Source organism: Phascolarctos cinereus, unplaced genomic scaffold (genome assembly GCF_003287225.1).
Source record: "Phascolarctos cinereus isolate Bilbo 61053 unplaced genomic scaffold, phaCin_HiC Scaffold_4;HRSCAF=312, whole genome shotgun sequence".
In the NCBI taxonomy this organism is placed as follows: domain Eukaryota; kingdom Metazoa; phylum Chordata; class Mammalia; order Diprotodontia; family Phascolarctidae; genus Phascolarctos; species Phascolarctos cinereus.
In genome coordinates, this window is record NW_027555847.1 from 116509622 (window position 1) to 116529621 (window position 20000).

Genomic DNA, 20000 nt, shown 5'->3' on the forward strand with positions numbered 1-20000 from the left:
AACAGTTCTTGGCCCTCTAACCAAAATACATATGGTGTATTGTTTAGGCTTTAAAAGCCTAAGAGGAAACCTGTTTCTCTCATGCCTTCTGTCTCTGGCACTACCAACAAACACAGGCAGACAACATACGTACACAAAAATAAAATGTCTGAAGCAGGAACACTGATCAGTTATTGCCTGATAATTTTATTGGTGTTGTGTTTGCTTAAGTGTTAACTACTGTACGTTATGTCCAGCTATGTGTTTTAGATCCACTGCCCCTCATTATGAATGCTGGAAAAATATGCTTAAATAGTACCTTGTGCTGATTTCCCTTAGTTGTGAACTTAGTGGAATCCTGAATGTTAAATATCCAGCTTCTGGTCCCAGTTGGTCATCCTTTGTGTTTGTTGCTTTATAATAGCATAAGCTCAATCTAACATCTTCTCTTTCTCAATCCTATCCTATTTTGAATTCCAACTCAGACAGTGTCCTCTATTTCCCTCTCCTTCCTTTCACTTTTTTTTTTATGTTTCCGTGTTATCTTTTCTACTTTTTCTTATGTTTTATTTCAATTCTACCCACACCTCCACTGTCCTAAGCATGGGTCTCAAGATTCCATCATTTGCATGTCATGCATGACCAAATCCAGTATCCTTACTGGTTTTGCCTTGTTTTCTTCTCCAGTGACTATATATGTATTTTTTTCTATGTCCATTTCAGTGTTAGTGTGAGGTCTTGAGGCTGCATCCACTTTGAGTCTGAAAGCAAATCAAATTGCACTTTCAGTGTACTGTAGGTGATGTGTTCCAGGGCTGTGATGTGACAATGTGGTCCAGCACATTTATTCACATCAACTGGAAGTACGCAGCATTGAAGTTGGTTTTGGTACTCAACTCAAGCATGCTGTTGACCCTCCAGTTTCCTTCTTTGCATATACATGCATGCATATAACTATATGCATGCATGTATGTGTTTCTGTGTTTATCTTATGCATGGTGTTTGTGTTAGTATGTAGTTAGTCATGTGGGGCCCTAGTAGGTCTGAATCGACTTTTGTATGAATGTGTCTAAGATATCAACAATTAAACATAAATTTTATTTTTTTTTTATGTGTGCAGACACCATACTTGTATGGTCTGTATTATATATTTATATATACTTTCTTTTGGTTCATTTCTTGAAAATCAAAATATGTTTAAATTGTTTAATTGTGTTTGTACAGTGCATGTCATGTGTTTACTAAATTCTCTTTCCTCTCTTCCTTTATACCTTATTTTTTTTGTGTGTGTTTTGTTCCAGTTCGCCGGGTCCCACCCAGATTCTCTATCCCACCTACTAATCATGAAATCATGCCAGGCGGGAGTGTTAACATCACCTGTGTTGCTGTGGGGTCACCAATGCCATATGTAAAATGGATGCTAGGGGCAGAAGATCTGACTCCTGAAGATGACATGCCAATAGGACGAAATGTCCTAGAACTAAATGATGTAAGGCAGTCAGCAAATTACACTTGTGTCGCTATGTCCACCCTTGGTGTCATTGAAGCAATAGCACAGATCACAGTCAAAGGTACGTTAAAAGCCATGTGTTTGTGCTTTGCGCTTGCATTCTAGTCAGCTTGAGAGGGCACTTTAGGAAAATAATTAATTTCTAAACATATTCTTTCTGTGTACTTTGGCTTATAATGATATTGGACAAAACATCTCTTTAAATGTATTTCCCAGCTAAATAATCACCCCTACCACTTATTTACAACTTAAATAATTGTCCCCATAATTAAAAAAAAATATGTCTTTGGATATGCCAATACTTTGGTACTATAGATGTCCTTCAGGGAAAGAAAAAGAGGGAGAACTGAATTGACATGGAATAAGATCAGTGTAAGTCATTTAAAATAAAAATCCAAAATAACAATTTTTCCGTATTGTTTCTCCTTTCAGATGTTACCAGATTGACAAGTAGAGTGCAATCTTTAGTTAATCCTAAATATTTTCTGCTGTTAGTAGCCATTGTTTAGCACAGTGCCTGGCATATAGAAGGTGCTTAATAAATGTTTTTTGATTGTTTGATTATTGAGGGAAGGATAATTTGTTTTAACTTGTTGTCTATATGATTCTTGAACATACTTCCGTTTGGGGATAAAAAGGCACTTCTCATTGCTACTGATGCTTCTGTTTTCTTGATATACATCTGTTAAACTAATTGCAGCAGTTCTTGTGCCTTGGCAAAATTTTTTCTGGAAACTGCATCATAAATTGATTTTAAAACATTTGTCTAAAAAGACAATGATAAAATTGGGTGTTACATTCCCAACCCAAGTATCAGCATCAAATGAATCAAAGTTATGGTCAACAATTTTTGTCACAAAAGCAAAGTTACAACTGGAACCTCTATAATAATTTAAAGCAGCCATGTTATTCTCTGAGACCTATAATATAAATGTAAGAGTACTGTCATGTACTAACTATACAGGGTACCTTATCATATTCTAATGTGTACATATAGAATATTAAAATAGTTTAATCATAAATATGCAGAAATGAATATGTTAGCTATAACAGTATTGAGTGTTTAATTAAAGGTGATTTGCTTATATAATTAGAATTTATAAGGGCTTTTGGAATTCTAGGGGTCATCATTAGCATCAGCATCCGCATCTGTGGGTTTGAGTCATTTCTGTGCTATTTATTACCAGGGCAGGCTATACCTCAGTCTGTTTACCTGTATGGACTTCAGTTTCTTCATCTGTAAAATGAAGAAGTTCAATTATTTGATGTCTACAATTCCTGCCAGCTCTTATATTTTATGTTCATGTTCACCTCAGATCTCACCGTTTCCTCCTTAAGCCTTTGTTCTTGTGAAAATAACTTTGATAAATTACATATGATGTCCTAATATCAAGCAAGTGACAAGAATTTTTTGTCAATTAATTTCATTTCTTTTTAAATTTTTTTTTTAGCCTTGCCCAAGCCTCCTGGAACTCCTGTAGTGACAGAGAGTACAGCAACAAGCATTACTTTGACGTGGGACTCAGGGAATCCTGAGCCAGTTTCTTACTATATTATTCAGCACAAACCTAAAAATTCTGAGGAGGCTTATAAAGAAATTGATGGAGTGGCGACAACACGCTACAGTGTTGCTGGCCTAAGCCCCTACTCTGATTATGAATTCCGGGTGGTCGCTGTCAACAACATCGGGCGAGGTCCGCCCAGCGAGCCCGTCTTAACTCAGACCTCAGAGCAAGCACCTTCCAGTGCCCCTCGGGATGTACAGGCTCGAATGTTGAGTTCAACCACCATTTTGGTTCAGTGGAAAGAACCTGAAGAACCCAATGGGCAGATCCAAGGTTATAGGGTTTATTACACCATGGACCCTTCTCAGCATGTCAACAACTGGATGAAGCACAATGTTGCTGACAGCCAGATCACTACTATTGGGAACTTAGTGCCACAGAAAACTTACTCCGTGAAGGTCTTGGCTTTTACCTCAATTGGAGATGGTCCACTTTCAAGTGATATTCAAGTGATCACTCAGACAGGAGGTAAGCTGGTGGGAAACTACAAGAAGCTCTCTCGATCTCTCTCTCTCTCTCCCTCTCTCTCTCTCTCTCCTCTCCCCCTTTCCCTCTCCTCTCCCCTCTCCCCTCTCCCCCTCCCCCTCTCCCCCTCTCCCTCTCCCCCTCTCCCCCTCTCCTCCCTCTCCCCTCCCCCTCTCCCCTCTCCCCTCTCCCCCTCCCCCTCCCCTCCCCCTCTCCCCTCTCCCCCTCTCCCTCCCCCTCCCCTCTCCCCTCTCCCCCTCCCCCTCCCCTCCCCCTCTCCCCCTCTCCCCCTCCCCCTCTCCCCCCTCCCCTCCCCCTCTCCCCCTCTCCCCCTCTCCCCTCTCCCCTCTCCCTCTCCCCCAGTTACTAATGACAAGGCCAGGATGTTTTTACTTGTTTATAACTGTTTGGGGAGATGTTCTACATTTAGATGATAGTTGGGATTCACATTGCATTGTCCCTGAATTTTCAAATGATTTTCTTCATTATATCAAGACATTTAAATATCAAATAAAATCTGTCTAAAAGGGGGACTTGAGACTAGATAATTTAGATGTTTTTAAACTTGGAAAATACATCTAATCCTACATTTGTTAGCCTTAATATAAAAAGAAAAGCTAGTAGTGTCACAGCTTTCACTTTCTGACAAGAGAAAGCATACAGACTTGTTTTTCAGAAAATTAATTTTCCTGGAACTAAATTGAAGCAGGGATTTATATCTTAGATCTTTCTAGAAAGACATTGAATGGCCTTGTGAACAATATCTTCAACCACAGTTTTGCAGAATATACGGTTCAAACAAATGAATGTTATATTTATCTTTTATAAAAGCACTGCGTGTTGTTAAAATTATACTCAGTAATAATGTAATCATTATGATAATATAATAAGTAATAATAATATTGGGTCTTATTTGAAGGCCTGAGATAATAGAATACAAGCAACTTGAGTGAGGGGACTGAGTCTTAATTTTTTTTTCTATTTCCCCCATTGCCTTGTACTATAATGTTTGATGAATAAATGAGTGAATGAATGTACAAATGAAAGACTATTTCAAGTAAGTTGAATTGTACAAGGACAGAATTTGGAGAATTCAAGTACGAAGATAATTAACATGTACATTAGATTTGTCTCTTAATATTATGTCTCTTATAAGAGATTCGATCAGGGACTAATACTCATTCAACTATCAGAGCCTCTAAAAAGTGCCAAGGGTTCACAATTAAAATGAGAACTATGAGTTTCAATAAGACATTTATATGACCCTTTATATGCATTATTTCATTTGATCCTCAGATATCCTCTGAAGAAGATACTATAGTTAATATTAGTCCAATTTTGCAGATAAGGCTACTGAAGCTCAGAGAGATTAAGTAACCTACCAAAAATCACACAGGTAGTGTCAGATGCAAGGTTTGAACTCAGTGCTCCCCTGACTCTATATCTAACAATCTTTCCACTAAACCATACTGCCTCTCCTTTAGCTCCTAGATTAGAGATAGACGGAGCTTATTTCCTTTATGGAAGTTTAAGATCAGGGCTTAATCTTGCTAATATTGCAATATCCATCAATACAATTTGCCTTTTACCTAATGATCTTCAATGGTGGTTAAATGTAATGCTCATATACATACTTATCCAATTGTTTATTTTGAATTTGATATATTTGTGGCATGTTCAGAGGTGAAAATTGTTTTTGCAACCATATTTATAAATCCTGTTATTCTGCCTGTTGCTTTTATTAATATTGTTATAATTTCATCACTAAAGAAGATACTCATTCCTTGTGTATTTCTTCTTCATGCTTTAACTATATACTTTCTGCAGAACTTGTTTAATTTTGCTGGCATGGTATGATGCTAAAAACAGGATGTTCAGCATATGGCATTATGCACTTTCTTAGAGAAGGTATATTCCCTAAATTGTATCCAAATATCAGTCTGTCTTAGTGCCACCAGGATTTCAGTGGCTGTCTAGGCTTTCATTATATTTCTTTCTTCTGCCTCAATGTCCTTTTTGTGCAGCTTATACAAAAGTAAAATGCCTCCTATGTGATAACTTTTTACTTATGTCACTGGAGGAAATTGCATCAAGGTGATGAAATTTTTCTCTAGGGTGATTTTTTACCTTAAGCTTTTTTCTCTTTGGGGATAAATACAAAACCATATTTTGTGTTTCCATGTTCATTAAAGTTGTAACAGTTGAAGAGAAGGAAAGAAGTATGAAGCCCTACCCTTGATAGGAGGGTTATAAAGGAAACAAGATATTCCTCCCAGGTTAAACTCATCACCTCTAATCTTATCACTATGCTGCTAACTCAATCCTTGACTGACACCACCTCCTTCAGCTTCCTCTCTCCTCTGATTTGGAGGGTTGGGGGATGGGATACTAAACTCCTTTCAGTGGCTTCCTTTATAGAGGGCAGAAACTAGATCCTGCATCTGCTACTGTACTTGGTTTCAACTCCACCAAACAAGATGTCCCTCATACCAGGTGCCTTCTGGTCTCCCTGCTCCCCAGTCCCCTGCCTCTTTTTGTGTGTTGTCTTCCCCTATTAGATTGTGAACTCCTTGTGGAAGAAACTGTCTTTCTTTTTATAAATCATATCTCACGGGGCAGCTAGGTGGCACAGTAGATAGAGCACCAGCCCTGACGTCAGGAGGACCTGAGTTCAAATCTGGCCTCAGACCTAACACTTGAGACTAGCTGTGTGACCCTGGGCAAGTCACTTAGCCCCAATTGCCTATAAAAAACCAAAACAAAAATAAATCATATCTCCAGGGGTTAGTGCAGTGCCTGGAATGTCGTAAGCACTTAATAAATGTTCATTGAATATTGGATAGAAGTGTATAGTATTTTTAAGATCACTATAAAGAGAAATTTTGCAAGTGGCATTTTGATTTTCAACTTCAGCTCCATTTTATATAGGACTATATTTACCTTCTGTGTGTTCATCCCATTTTTAGACAAAGGAGTTTTGGGCTTCAGTTAGTGAATGCATTTTTTCCCCTCACTTACTCTAGAAGTTTTGCTTTGCCTGTATTCTGTATACTTCTGATGTAATCTCCAGGCTAGAAAGAGAGTTTAGATACTTAGCATGGGGAAGATTCTGCATGTGAGGTTAGATATGCTGTTCAAAAAAAAAAGTTGACCTCCTATCAAGGGAGCTGGTCATAAATTAGAAAAAAAAAAGGCATAGATGAGGCTGAAAGAATCTAGGATGAAATGAAATGAAAATAATAAGCACAATTTATAATGGCTAGGGTAGAAGTAAATTTTCCCTTATTGAGCTTTAAAACACACTCATAATGTAATTGTCTCTATAACCACAATGTTTGGCACAGAGTTCAATTGAACCATGATAAATACCACTTTGTATCATGATGGTAGTATAAACCTGGAAAGCCTGTGTCCTCAGAAGCCTTTGCTTTTGTGCAAGTATTATGATCATTAAAGAGGAAAATGTTTGAGAATTTAAAAATAAATCTTATTCATTTCACAGCTGTTTCTAGGATTTTCTTTTTTCTTTCTTTTTCTTTTTTTTTTTAATATCAGTTACACATGCATTTGATTTGAATATGGCAAAATGACTCCTTGGGATAAGCCATCTTTAATTGAAGTTTCCCTTTCCAGGAAGTCTGAGTAGTTTTACCCTCTGGATGAAGATTAGGCAGGGATTCATCTTTTTACTAAGAAACTAAATACTGAATTTAGAAAGAAAAATATTAGTATGGTATGCAGTGATCGTACAGTGCAGAGTCACAGATAATAAGGAAGATTTGGTTTAAAATGTCATTAAACTAAATTGTCTGGTTGAAATGCTTTAAAAGCAAATAGCTGACTTTACAGGGAACCCACCCACATATGAAAAACTTTAGTTAAAGCTATTATCAAGTAGTCTAGACATCAAGATTTTAATTCTTAAAAGAATTATAGACCTAACTCCATATGATCTAATATACTGTTGAATTTTTATAAAGTGGTAGAATGAGGGCCTTAGCAAGGGCCCCAAAGAGTAAGAAAATTCAGTTCACTTCAGCAAGAATGTCTCAAGTGCTTAATGTGTGCAAGTTACTGTACACTCTAGGAACACATTGGAGGGAAAAATAATTTTGTCAGGGCTTCAATATAAGAAATTGAGACTGGCCAGTTATTTTATTGTCTAAGACAGATTAAGTGTGAAACAGAAACAGTATAAATAATTAAAAAGTAATTAGAGTTCCAAGGTGTTTTCACTCAGCTATTTAATTTTCTATTAACATCAGGAGGGGAGTATTTATGAACCAAGTTTTATCTTGATAGCAACCTATTAATAAGATGTGTATGATACATTTACTGCCATGCTATATTTATATTTGGTGTGATAACAGCTTTTATTACATGTCATCCATTCAATTCAACAAAGATTTCTTAAGTACAAGGCAATATTTCGGCTGTGAGATGAAAAATGATGCAGTCTCTTCCCTCAAGAAACCTACAGTCTAATACAGGGAGCTGGGGGTAGGTGGGTAAGCAAGGCCTGGGGCGCTTTCAGGGAAATGACAGGTACATAATGAAATTTAATACAAAGTGCCATTGGGGCAAAATTAAGAGAGCTAGGCAAAATGATTTAAAAGAATTTGAGGAAGGAGATTTTATTTTCTTCCTTATAAAATGGAAGGTAAAATTACCCAGGAAAAAAATTTAAGTGTATGTTTGTGGGTATGTCACAGAAGGGTTTATGCACAGAATGTGTGATTCCTTGTCACAACTGTGTGGCTCTCCAAATATGAGCCATTTTGTGATACTTTGCTCTTTGTTCCTATGGACTTTTCTTTTTGGAACAAATTATATTCCCTTTGCTTTCCTATTTCCTGGCTTGTTTATATTTCCCTCTATTCTTCCTTGATGTTTTATATCCTTTTATCTCCTTCTCTTTGGCTGAATGAATAAGTTAGGTCACCCACTGGGCAGATTCTTTTCCAAAAATATAGATACCCTATTCAAAAAATACTTTCCTCAGGCATCAAATTAATGAGAATTTTAAGGCCTATAATACAAAAAAGAAAAAGATGGTATAGGAAATTGGAAATATGAATTAAGGATTTTTGTTTGCCTTAAGCTTAAGCACTTAAACAGTATATGCACAGTATATACCTTTGAAATAAATTGACTTAAACAATGAAAATAAAATGATGGCACATCAGAAAGACTCCTAGAAATTATTCTTTTCTTTTTTCTAAAGAAGGAACATTTTAGTATGTCTGTGAACTGTTCTTTTCATGGAAAAATGGTCAAGATTAAATTGGAAGCTGCGCTCAGCACTTGATCTCTCTCTAATATGTTGCTAATGAAAAGCATCTGAATAATAATGTAGAGGATTCTGGCCCTCCTCAGTTTCCTCATCTGTAAAATGGAGGTGACTAGATGAACTCCAAGGCCCCATTTAGCTTGTAAGTTATGATCTTTTGTCATTGTGAGGCTTACTCTAAAAATTTTTGTCAACAAAATGAGAATTATTTCATTCTGGAAGTTAGTACGCTGCACTGTGTCTTTTATAATTTTATATTTTTACCAAAAACTTAGACCGTATTCGTTGCTCAGTGTTAAGGTTTTTTCTTTTTTTATTATTATTATTATTGAAAAACTTGGAACATCCACAAATAATACAGTTGGGCTTGAGGGAATTAGGAAAAGTATCCAAACCAATTGAAAGCATATTTAAATCTTTATGCAGTGGGGAAAATGTGTACTTATTTGAGTCAGAAATTGACTTAATGGATAATATTGCTTATTCCTACACCCAAGTCAAACAAAGTTTTTGAAGAGTTTTAGACTTGCTGTTTTCAACTGAAATATTATTTTATGGCTGACATAGTATTCAAGGAGAAGGTTTAAACAAGACTATTGTACAGGACTCCTACCAAAGACATCACAATACAGTAGCAAGTGTGTTGGAGTTGGATTCAGGCAAATGGGCCTTGAATCCTGCCTCTGGTTTTTTCAAGCTTTGCATTCATGACAAGACCCTTGACCTGTCTGAGTCTCAGTTTAATCATCTGCAAAAAGTGAATAGTAGTACTTGTACTAACTCCCAACTTTCCAACATTTTGTGGGAAAAGTCCCTTGTGAACCTTTAAAAGCATAATATTCAATTTAATTTTAAAAAGCTTTAGTAATTACCTAGTTCCACACTGGCAAAGGTACTGGTGCCAGAAATAAAAATTAGTAAATAAAACTAGTCCCTACTTTCAAGGAGTTCCTCTATTACTAATGATAGTAGTGGTGATGGGGATACTGGGGAGGGTCTGTACAGAGTAAATAGAAAATATAGACCAGACAATCTAAGTTCTGGCAGTTAGGGACCATGCTAATAAATGGTGGGGGTAGAGGATAGATGGGGAAATGTGCAGGAAAGGCCTCTTGTAACAAGTAGAACTTGACTTAAGTCTGGACAGAAGCTAGGGATTCCATCATGGAGGACAACCTATGCAACAGCACAGAAAAAGAAGATGGAATGTTAGCAAACTGTAAATAGGTGAATTTGGCTAGATAGAACAGTGAGTACATGAGGGAAGAGTCCTGTGATACAAGATAGGTTGGAGTCAGGTTGTGAAAGGCTTTAAGTACTAAGCAAAGAAGTTTGTATTTTTAATCCTAGTGGCATTAGGGAGCCATTGGAGCTGTTGTGGAAAGGAGTTACATGGTGAGGTCTGTGCTTCAGGAATATTAATTTTGTAATTCTATAGATGATATGAGAGGTAAGAGTCTTAGGCTGGAGAAACCAATAGGAAGATATTACAGCTGTCCATGAAAGACTTAGCAAGAGTCAGGGCCAGGTTTGTGATCTTGAGTGAAAGGGATGGATGTGGAGAGATGCTATGGATGTAGAATTGAAAAGCCTTGGCAAGTAATTACATAAGGGGAAAAAGAAAAAGCAAAGACCTGGGGAAGACTCTGAGTTGACTGGAATGAGCTGAATCACTCAGTGTGAACCTGAGTAACTGAAAGTATGATGATGTTTCCAACAGGTATAGGGAAGTTAGGAATAAGGGAAGAAGGGGCAGCTAGGTGGTACAGTAGATAGAGAACCAGCCCTGGATTCAGGAAGACCTGAGTTCAAATCTCACCTCAGACACATAACACTCACTAGCTGTGTGAACCTGGGCAAGTCACTTAACCCCATTGCCTAGCCAAAAAAAGGGAAAAAAAAAGAAAGGAATAAGGGAAGATTTAAGGAGAATGTTATGTACTTGTTAAGCATGAGATGCCTATAGAGATCATGAGGGTGCAGATGTCCACTAGACATTTATTTTTGGTGTGACTAGAGTTCAGGAAAGAAGGGTTAAAGTCATCTGCGTGGATATTTGAATCCAGAGGAACTGTCACCAGCATTCCTGTGATCTACTTAATTAAATATAAATTAAATTATTAATTAGTTGTGTCCACTGAAGGTCTGTAATCTGTGAGGTAATCTATTTCTACTCATCTCTTGCATAATTAAATAGACAATAGCATTTAAAGCAATTCTAGCACATTTATATTTTAAGTATTTCAAAATTGCTTAGGGAATGGAAAAAGAAAGGATGTAACTAAGTTTGGCTTATTTTATAATGGATTACTCTGTTCCCTCAAAATTATAATTTATTGTAAGGTCAGCATAGGTATCTTTAGGTAACTTAATAGATATTATTTTGATCATTGAAGTAAAGTGCAAAGCTTATAACAGGATTTGGAAATATTTTCATATTTGCAGGTATGTCTTTAATATTAAGGTATAAACAGATGCTTCCAATTGTGCTTAAAGATGATAGCTCTTCTTTACTTTTTATCCTTTTATCCTTTTATCAACATTACATTGTAAACTCCTTTAGGGCAGGCATTGTCTTTTGCCTCTTTTTGTAGCCTGGTACTTAGAAGGCTCTTAACAAATGTTAATTGATTGACTATCTTCCTTAGTAACATTGCCTATGCCTTGAACCAATTGTAAGTTCCATAGAGGGAAGGACAAGTTTGTAGTATTTTTACCTTCTTCAGTATACCTGGAACAGTGCTGTGCACCCAGTGAGTAACTTATACCCTGTGATGGGTCTTGAATTCAGCTCTTACAGTAGATTTAGAAGTGCTTGAGAAACTTAAAGCTGTATAGAAGTAGAAGATATTATCACAAACATACATTGGAGAGTGATGATAGATTCTAGCCCCAGATCAACTTCTTCCCCAGCCCATCATCTTGGGCCTTATTTGAACCAGAGGAATTCTTAGTACTCTTTTAGCTCTAAGTAAATGTAATTCACTAAGAATAATAACAAATTACTCCTTCCATTCCTCTCCTTTCCTTTTTTCAGTACCAGGCCAGCCACTAAACTTCAAAGCAGAACCTGAGTCTGAAACCAGCATTTTGCTTTCGTGGACACCCCCACGCTCTGACACCATTGCTAGCTATGAGCTCGTTTACAATGATGGGGACCATGGAGAAGAGGTAAGTAATTGAGGACTTTTTTCATGAGTGTGTCCATGGACAAATACTTTGATATTTGATATTTTTTTTTAAAGTGACCTATTATGTCACGAGAATTGTAGGGTAAAATTATCTGTCCATCATGGAGCCTCTAGAGCCAGAGTTCTTACCCTTGATTGTATCATGGACCCCTTTGGAAGTCTGATGAAACCCATGGACCCCTTCTCAGAATTATATTTTAAATGCCTAACATAAAATACAAAGTATTAAAAAGGAAATCAATTATACTAAAATCCAGTTATCAAAATATTAAGGAAAATAGTTCACAGATGCCAGCTAAGAACCCCAGCATCAGAGAATCCCTGGTAGGTATAATGAATCTTTCAGGCTCCTTTGCAAAGTCTGCTTATTACACCTGTAGGGGCTGCTTGCATTGTGATTTAGGAGAAAGAGACTTGGATATGGGATTAAAAGACATGATTTAAGTCCCAATAATGCCACACATTAGCTTGTGATCTTTGTCAAGTCATCTACTATTTGGGGACCTCAGTTTCCTTATCTGTAAAATTAAAATGTTGAACTACATGATCCCTAGGTTCCCTTCTGAGCTCTAGACCAGGGGTTCTTAACTTTGTGTCTGTGAACTTCTTAAAAATATAATTTGTTAACTGTATTTTAATATAATTATTTTCTTTTGTAATACTATGTATTGCATTTTAATTAATGAAATATTAATATATTATTTAAATTAATATTTAATTAATTTGAATATAATATTCTGAGATAGGGTTCATAGACTTCACCAGACTGCAAAAGGGGTCTAAGATACAAAAATGGTTAATGACCCCTGCTCTAGAGCTCTAATATTCTTATTTATCTATTTCATTACTGCAATAACAGTAGAATTGCACGTATAGTGGGTAATTAATAAATACTTCCCAAGGTGCCTTGAATGAACTTTCATCTCTGTCAGCAAAAAGAGTTACCTCAGAGTCTAAAGTTGCTTAATTCATGAAATCAGTATATTTTACAAGAATGAAAAGCAAACTTCAGTTGATGAAGATATTTGTTCTCAGTCAAAGAATTATGTCCAGGACATTGGCAAAAAAAAAAAAAAGTGAAGATGGTGATTGACCTATAAGCCATACCATATAAAGAGAAACTGAATGATAACTGAAGATGTTGCACCTGTAGAGGAGAAGATACAGGGAAACAGGATACTGTTTTCTGTTATTTGGATAGTGTTTTCTGATATTTGGAGACTTTTCATATGGATTAGGGATTAGACACATGGTTGTGTAGGAGGTAGGCATAGAGGGTGGGAAGTCACAGAGAGGGATTTATATGGGGAATTTCAGAAGGAGATTTTGCTTCAGTGCGAGGAAAACTTCCTAACAATTAACATTTTGCAAAAATGCAATGGGCTGCATCAAGAAGTAATGGATATCTCACCATTGGACATTTCCAGAGACTGGACGACCATTGGTCAGGAAATGCTGTATAGAGTTTTCCTATTCAGGTCTAGCATGTACTAAATTTTGAATTCCCTTCTAAATCTAAGATTCTGGAATTCTGTGAGCTAAGCAACAGATTAACCAGCAGTGCCACTTATCTGAGATATGAAAGTTCAAGTGAATTCTCAAAGTTGTTTGGGGCAAGGCATAGGGGGAAGAATGGATTGAATAAGAATAAGAACAAGAAATCAAAGAACAAGGAATTGTGACAGAAATTTATAGGGTTTTGGAATTGTCAACAAAACTAGAAACTGAAATTAACAAGAGGAAAATTAAGAGGACTTCAGAATAAATTGAAGATTTGTGCTGAAGAAGGAGGAGCAGGAGAGGGAGAAAGAGAAGAATTTGAGATATGGAAAGAAGTTGATGAGACAAGTTAAGTAAGATCAGGTAAGATGAGATGATAAAAGATAAGAGATTAGTAAAACCAGGTCAAAGTGATAATAAGGTGAAAAGATGCTAATGATCTGAGAAGAGTGAATTGAAGATCATCAACAGCAGTTTATTATAGATTTCTGGGAGAGCTATTGGCAAAAAAAAAAAATTACAAAGAACTTGTATTTCCAAGAAGTATGGAAAGATCAAGAACTTTGAAATGACTTGAATAGAGTGTACACTGATTGTATTTTTACCAGACCTAAATGACTTCTACTGGAGCTCAGAATGAGGGCTGCTCCCTCCTGGAAGAGAAGACTAAGTGAGGGACTCAAGGAACTATCCTTACTTTCCAGGTTATTAGGGACAATGGAATGTTCCTTTAAAAAAAAAAACCGAAGAAAAGACCTTCACTGTGAAAACAGAGAGGAGAAAGCATCTGAAAGTCCCAGGATAATTCTGACCTGTGCCAGGGTGTTGGAAGTTAGAAGAATGTAAGGCGAGGGAGAAAGGAAGTGAACAGAATTCTGTTTAAAAAGAATGCCATGATTAGAAAAAGTATGACATCAATAATAACCCAACTTGAAAAAAAAATAAAAGGAATAAAGAAAAAAATTAATTCAACTCAACAATTATTGAGAACATATTCTTTGTTAAGGAAACATTTAATATTTCTTGGCTCAAAATAAAACGCTTTCATGTCTATATGTAAATTCTTACAATGACATACGTAACTCTAGAGTCTGACATGTAATTTGTATACCATCCTAGCAGTCAATCACACAGTTTTCAGGTATGGAAAACACCCAGAGCAGTTTTGAAGTTTTGAAGTTTTCATTTTCACAGACATATCTTAGCTCCTATAGAGGTCATCCATAGTCACTATATGGGCATCTGAAGACAGAACCGAGACCTGCTCCTTGCTTGCTAGGAGGTGATACATTTGTTATCTCCTATGGTTCAATTCATTTGAACAGACACTGATGCAATCTTTTCCTACCTATTTTGGTTATATAGGCCCTTGCCTTTCAAAGTTTTAGTATCATATTTCCAGTACCATCTTCTTTGTCATATATTTTGAGATTTTTGATGAGATTTAGCAGCCATGCTCTCAAGTAGCCACTGCCACAGGAAATGTGCTAAAACATATTTATTTGAATCTTAATGAAGGCATCCAAGTTCTGTTATTGCTTACCCACAGCAACGGATTACCATCGAGCCTTCAACATCTTACCGGCTGCAAGGGCTGAAACCAAACAGTTTATACTATTTCCGTCTTGCTGCCCGATCTCCTCAAGGCCTGGGTGCCTCCACGGCTGAAATCTCAGCCAGAACCATGCAGTCAAGTAGGTGTCTCTCTTTGTTTCTTTTTGTCTTTGTGCCAAAGTGATGGTCCTTGGAAAAGAAAACAACATGGTTAATGATAGTCTGCGGGCTAGAAAGGAGCTAACAAAATTAAATTAAAAGAACTATCTCTATTTGTTTCTGAGCTTTTTTAAGTGATAATGCACCACATTTTTCTATTTCCTAAATGAAAAGACTTCCAATGAAGTCAGTGCAAAAGCTTCGTGTTTTAGGCAATGTGTTAGAGGAGTCTAAGGGCCTTTTAACTTAAAGAATGGCTTTTAACTATTTGTAAAATCGTAACATTTAAAATGACTGAGTGACATGAAGAGCAAACTTGTGGGTATAATGAGCTAAGGCTCTAGCTTAAGAGAACATTTTTATAGTTATCAATTACACACAGAGTTTTAACTTTCTTAATCAATACGTATTTCACATGTATGTGAAGGAATTCAATTCCACTTTGTGATTAATTGTGCCTATGACACATATATTGGAATTTGAAACATTATCATAAAGTCTGTAATTGAATCACTGAATATCATCAGTATTTGATCTAGATTCATAATTCCTAATTTTTTCCTCAGGTGGAATTTGCTTTCATAGTTGTTTTTAAGATAGTGTCTCATTTAGAACTGTTATTCCAAAATCTATCAATCCTTCTATCTAGTTTTACAAGTCGGTTCAATATAATCAGTGCAAATGACATTTTCTCAGCAATGAAACAATTAAAATTAAAATTTCTTTCCTTTTAATTGCAAGAGGCTTCTGGGAAAGTCAACCCATCTGAAACATATTGGTGTCATTTTATATAGTTGTTTATATATTATCAACTAAGCAGCATATATGTATAATAAATAGGCTTTTCTCTAAATTTTATAAAGTGAATGCTGCTGACCTAATTCAAAGAGCCTCTTAGTAAAACTAGGATTTATATCATTTTAAAAGGTGGGTTTCTACCTAAGCAAGTCTTCCACCTTTCCATGCTTACTAGAAACATTTCAGGCCTTCTGAATGGAATCACTTGTATTTTCCACTCAAATCATAATCATATGAACAGTCTTGGAATAATGTTGCTTAACCCATTGAACATTATTCTGTTAAAACTATTTGCTCTTCCTTAAAACCAAAAAAAAAAATGAAAATAAAAGCTACTGCAGTGTCTGTGACTTAAATTTCAGTCACACTAATAAATACGGTAGAAGATAGTTTTTTTTTTTAATCATGTATCTAATTGAAGCCCCAGTATGACAGCTTTTTGTATTTGGAAATGTCTCATTTTACACAGTGAGGAATAATGAATGTTTTTTTAAGAAACATCAAACATCCTATGTTTGAAATGCTGCTGAAAATTTACTCATAAAAAAAAAACATAGAAAGTCCAGAAGTGATCATACAATGTGAAAAGTGTATTAAGTTTTTTTAAAGAATTAGAAACGAGGGGCAGCTGGGTGGCATAGTGGATAGAGCATGGGCCCTGGAGTCAGGAGGACCTCAGTTCAAATCCAGAGCCAGACACATAACACTTACTAGCTGTGTGACTCTGGGCAAGTCACTTAACCCCAATTGCCTCACAAAATAATAATAAGAAGAAGAAGAAGAAGAAGAAACGAATCCTGGCTCAACTATACAACTTAATTAGAGCCACATGGAAATTTAAAATTCACTAAAAAGATAATCCTAGAGAATCTATGGACTTTATTCCAAAATTCCCAGACTGAACTGTATTAACTGTACATGGAGTACCTCTCTTTGAGAATGCGTACAAACTCTTCTTAAGTTTCTAGGCTAAAAAGAAAAAAAATGATGAAGGATGAGATCTGTGTACTACTGTTTGTACTTTATAGGAAATTTCATATTAACAGCTATCCCACAAAACTTAGGACCATGAATGCATAATAAAGACCCAGAGAGTCAATCCAAGGGAAATCAGAGGCCTACACATTGACATGGTTAAAACCACTGGAAAGTCAAATGGCAACATCCTTTTATTTCCTTTATAACTAGTGGAATCTACTTATTCTTTACCCTTAGGGCAGGAATGCCACCTCTAACAACCTCTTCCTCAAGGATCTTAAAAAGTACATGCCTTCTTAACATAAGAAAATGGCAGACTCCAAGTGATGTTGTGATTTGACCTTTCTTTTTTTAAGTAGAGATGTTCTTTTTGAGTTTATTTGATGAAGTATATTTAAGTGTATGCTAATAGGTTTGTTTCTCATTGGGCAATGAGCAGATATATGATTTGGCTTCCCACTCCTCCCAAATCCCTATATCATATTTATAGTAATTGTTACTTCTTTGTTGCATATAGAAAATTTTGCAGGTAAGCCATGTTTTTTCAGGTGGTTTACTTTTTTTAAAAAATCATTTTAATTGTTGTTTTATTGAAATGTTGTAAGACATGTTAGGTTGATTATAAATGATTTTTACCAAAATTTGCTGGTGGGATCTTCTTCACTAGCAAAGGTGTCTCAAGAGGAGTTAAAAAAATAAATATGCATATATATAAAACTGAAAGCTGATATAGGGGTAAGTACAAGTTACAGTCAGAATCATGAAGCCTGTCATTTCCTGGGGTAGGTAAACCTTTGACTAAGCCTTTTCATCTTCTATTGATTCTGCATGTTTATTGTACACTGGCTACAATCAATGTTTGAATAAAAAATTTCATTTAAACATTATTTGTAGTTGATTCAATTCAGGCAGATTCAGTTGTTGAGAGAGTTCAGAGGTGGCCCTTTTTGTGTTTGTTTGAGCTTTTTTGTTTTCTTTTTCTTTTCTAGAGAGGATTGGCAGGAAGAAGTTATTTAGCAGTTATCGCAAGTTTCTTCAGTAAATTACAAAAACAAAAAAATAGAAAAAGAAAGAGAGCAAAGAAAAACAGTCTTTCCAAATTATATAAGTATAAAGCATGCATTTGGACTAAAAGGTCCAAAGTGTAATGAGGCTTCAAAACAATCTAACTTGCACTAACTGCAGCCATTTTAAGGAAAGATAGTCAACTTGAACTTGGGAGGGGAAAAAGTTGAGGATATTTTTAGAAGAAGAATTTAAATAACAGGTAGGTAACTCTATTTTAGGCTTTGTTATTGTGAGGCTCCATTCCCATATATTTCCCCCTCATCCATTTAAAAAATATTTCAGTTGATTTATTCATTTTCAGTTTGTTCATATTAATAAGCCAAGGTGCCTATGTTTTGTCTAAAATTTTCTTTTTTTTTTAAGTTTATGAGCTTTGTTTTCATTTGTTTGCCTTTGTGTTTTGGCTGTTTGTTTATTTCTGTTTTACTTTTTTTCTTTTGTTTATTATTTTCCCCCCAACCACCCCTGTCCTTTCACTCAAACGCTCCTTTTAATTCACTACCAAAAATAAGAGCCATCAGCTCCTCCTCAAGACATTAGTTGCACCAGCCCCAGCTCCACTAGCATTTTGGTAAGTTGGCAACCTCCACCAGTGGAAAAACAGAATGGCATTATCACTGAATACTCCATCAAGTATACAGCAATGGACGGAGAAGATGACAAACCTCATGAGATTGTGGGAATACCTTCAGACACTACCCAGTACCTTTTGGAACAGTTGGAAAAGTGGACTGAATACCGGATCTCTGTGACAGCCCACACTGATGTTGGACCTGGCCCTGAGAGCTTATCTGTATTGATTCGGACCGATGAAGATGGTATGTTGCCTTCGCTACATCAATTGCACTTTCCTGACATGCACTCAGTCTGCTGTCTTTGTATAGGCTAACAATATACTCCCTTTTTTTATCCTGCTCATCTTTTTTTTTTTTTAACAACATCGCTATTACTACAGTGTTTTTGTCCAAGACACGTCTTTTGCTACAGTTTGGTCATCTTTTATTTCAAAATACCAAGTAATTTTGCTTCTCCCCAAAGAGAACAATTTGCTACTACTTCTTGCAATCTAGCTCGTTTCTTGACTTTCTTTTCCAAATCTTCTGCATTTTTCTTGACTTTTTTTTATTTTTCTGAGATCACTTCTGTCTTGGTTCTAACTTTTCAAATATATCTTTTTACCTTCTTGTTGCTGGATACCATATGTGTGTTCATATGTAAAAATAAATATATATTTTGGCTTGCATCTTTTAGAGACACTGATGCTCCGCATTTTTTTGGTATGTGCTCTATGGAATGCCTTCAGTATGAGAAAAAAAATAAAAGAAGATGGGCCATATAAGCAAGCATCTTTTTTGTTCCACTATGAAAAAGAAACCTTTAGAAATATCCCACAACAACAAACAACCAGTTTTTATTATTATTTCAATATAATATCTCTTTGTACTTTAATGCTTTGAATTTCAAAGCATCCTCCTTGGCTTTTGTACATTTTTACATGTTTTTCTATTTCTCTGATACTCTTTTTTCTTCCATTTTTTTTGCATCAGTCATGTTTTTTGATCTTTTCTCTGAAAGGTAGAGCAGATTGGTTGAGCATTTTCATTGTTTGAAACCATTTGTATTCCTCAAAGAAAACTTAGTGGGTCTGCCCATTTTTTTTTCCTAAGTAAAGAAAGAGCTCTGACTGGGTGGGACAAGTGCCTATAATTTTCTTTTATCCAATGATGTTGTTCCAGTTCCTAGTGGTCCTCCTCGCAAAGTCGAGGTAGAGGCTGTCAACTCAACATCTGTTAAAGTGTCATGGCGCTCACCTGTGCCCAATAAACAGCATGGCCAGATACGAGGATACCAAGTGCATTATGTGAGGATGGAAAATGGTGAGCCCAAGGGTCAACCCATGCTGAAGGATGTCATGCTGGCTGATGCACAGGTAATCTAATATT

The 20000-nt window shown here is 36.0% G+C and overlaps 1 protein-coding gene across 1 annotated transcript in view; it reads left to right on the forward strand.

Moving 5' to 3' along the window:
- The window catches only part of PTPRD (protein tyrosine phosphatase receptor type D), a 616472-nt gene that overhangs the window by 397103 nt on the left and 199369 nt on the right, over nt 1–20000 (forward strand). Inside the window, 6 exon segments of the mRNA XM_078152500.1 lie at nt 1281–1550; nt 2941–3522; nt 11847–11980; nt 15050–15194; nt 18570–18875; nt 19794–19987. Coding sequence (XP_078008626.1) covers nt 1281–1550; nt 2941–3522; nt 11847–11980; nt 15050–15194; nt 18570–18875; nt 19794–19987 — 1631 coding nt within the window.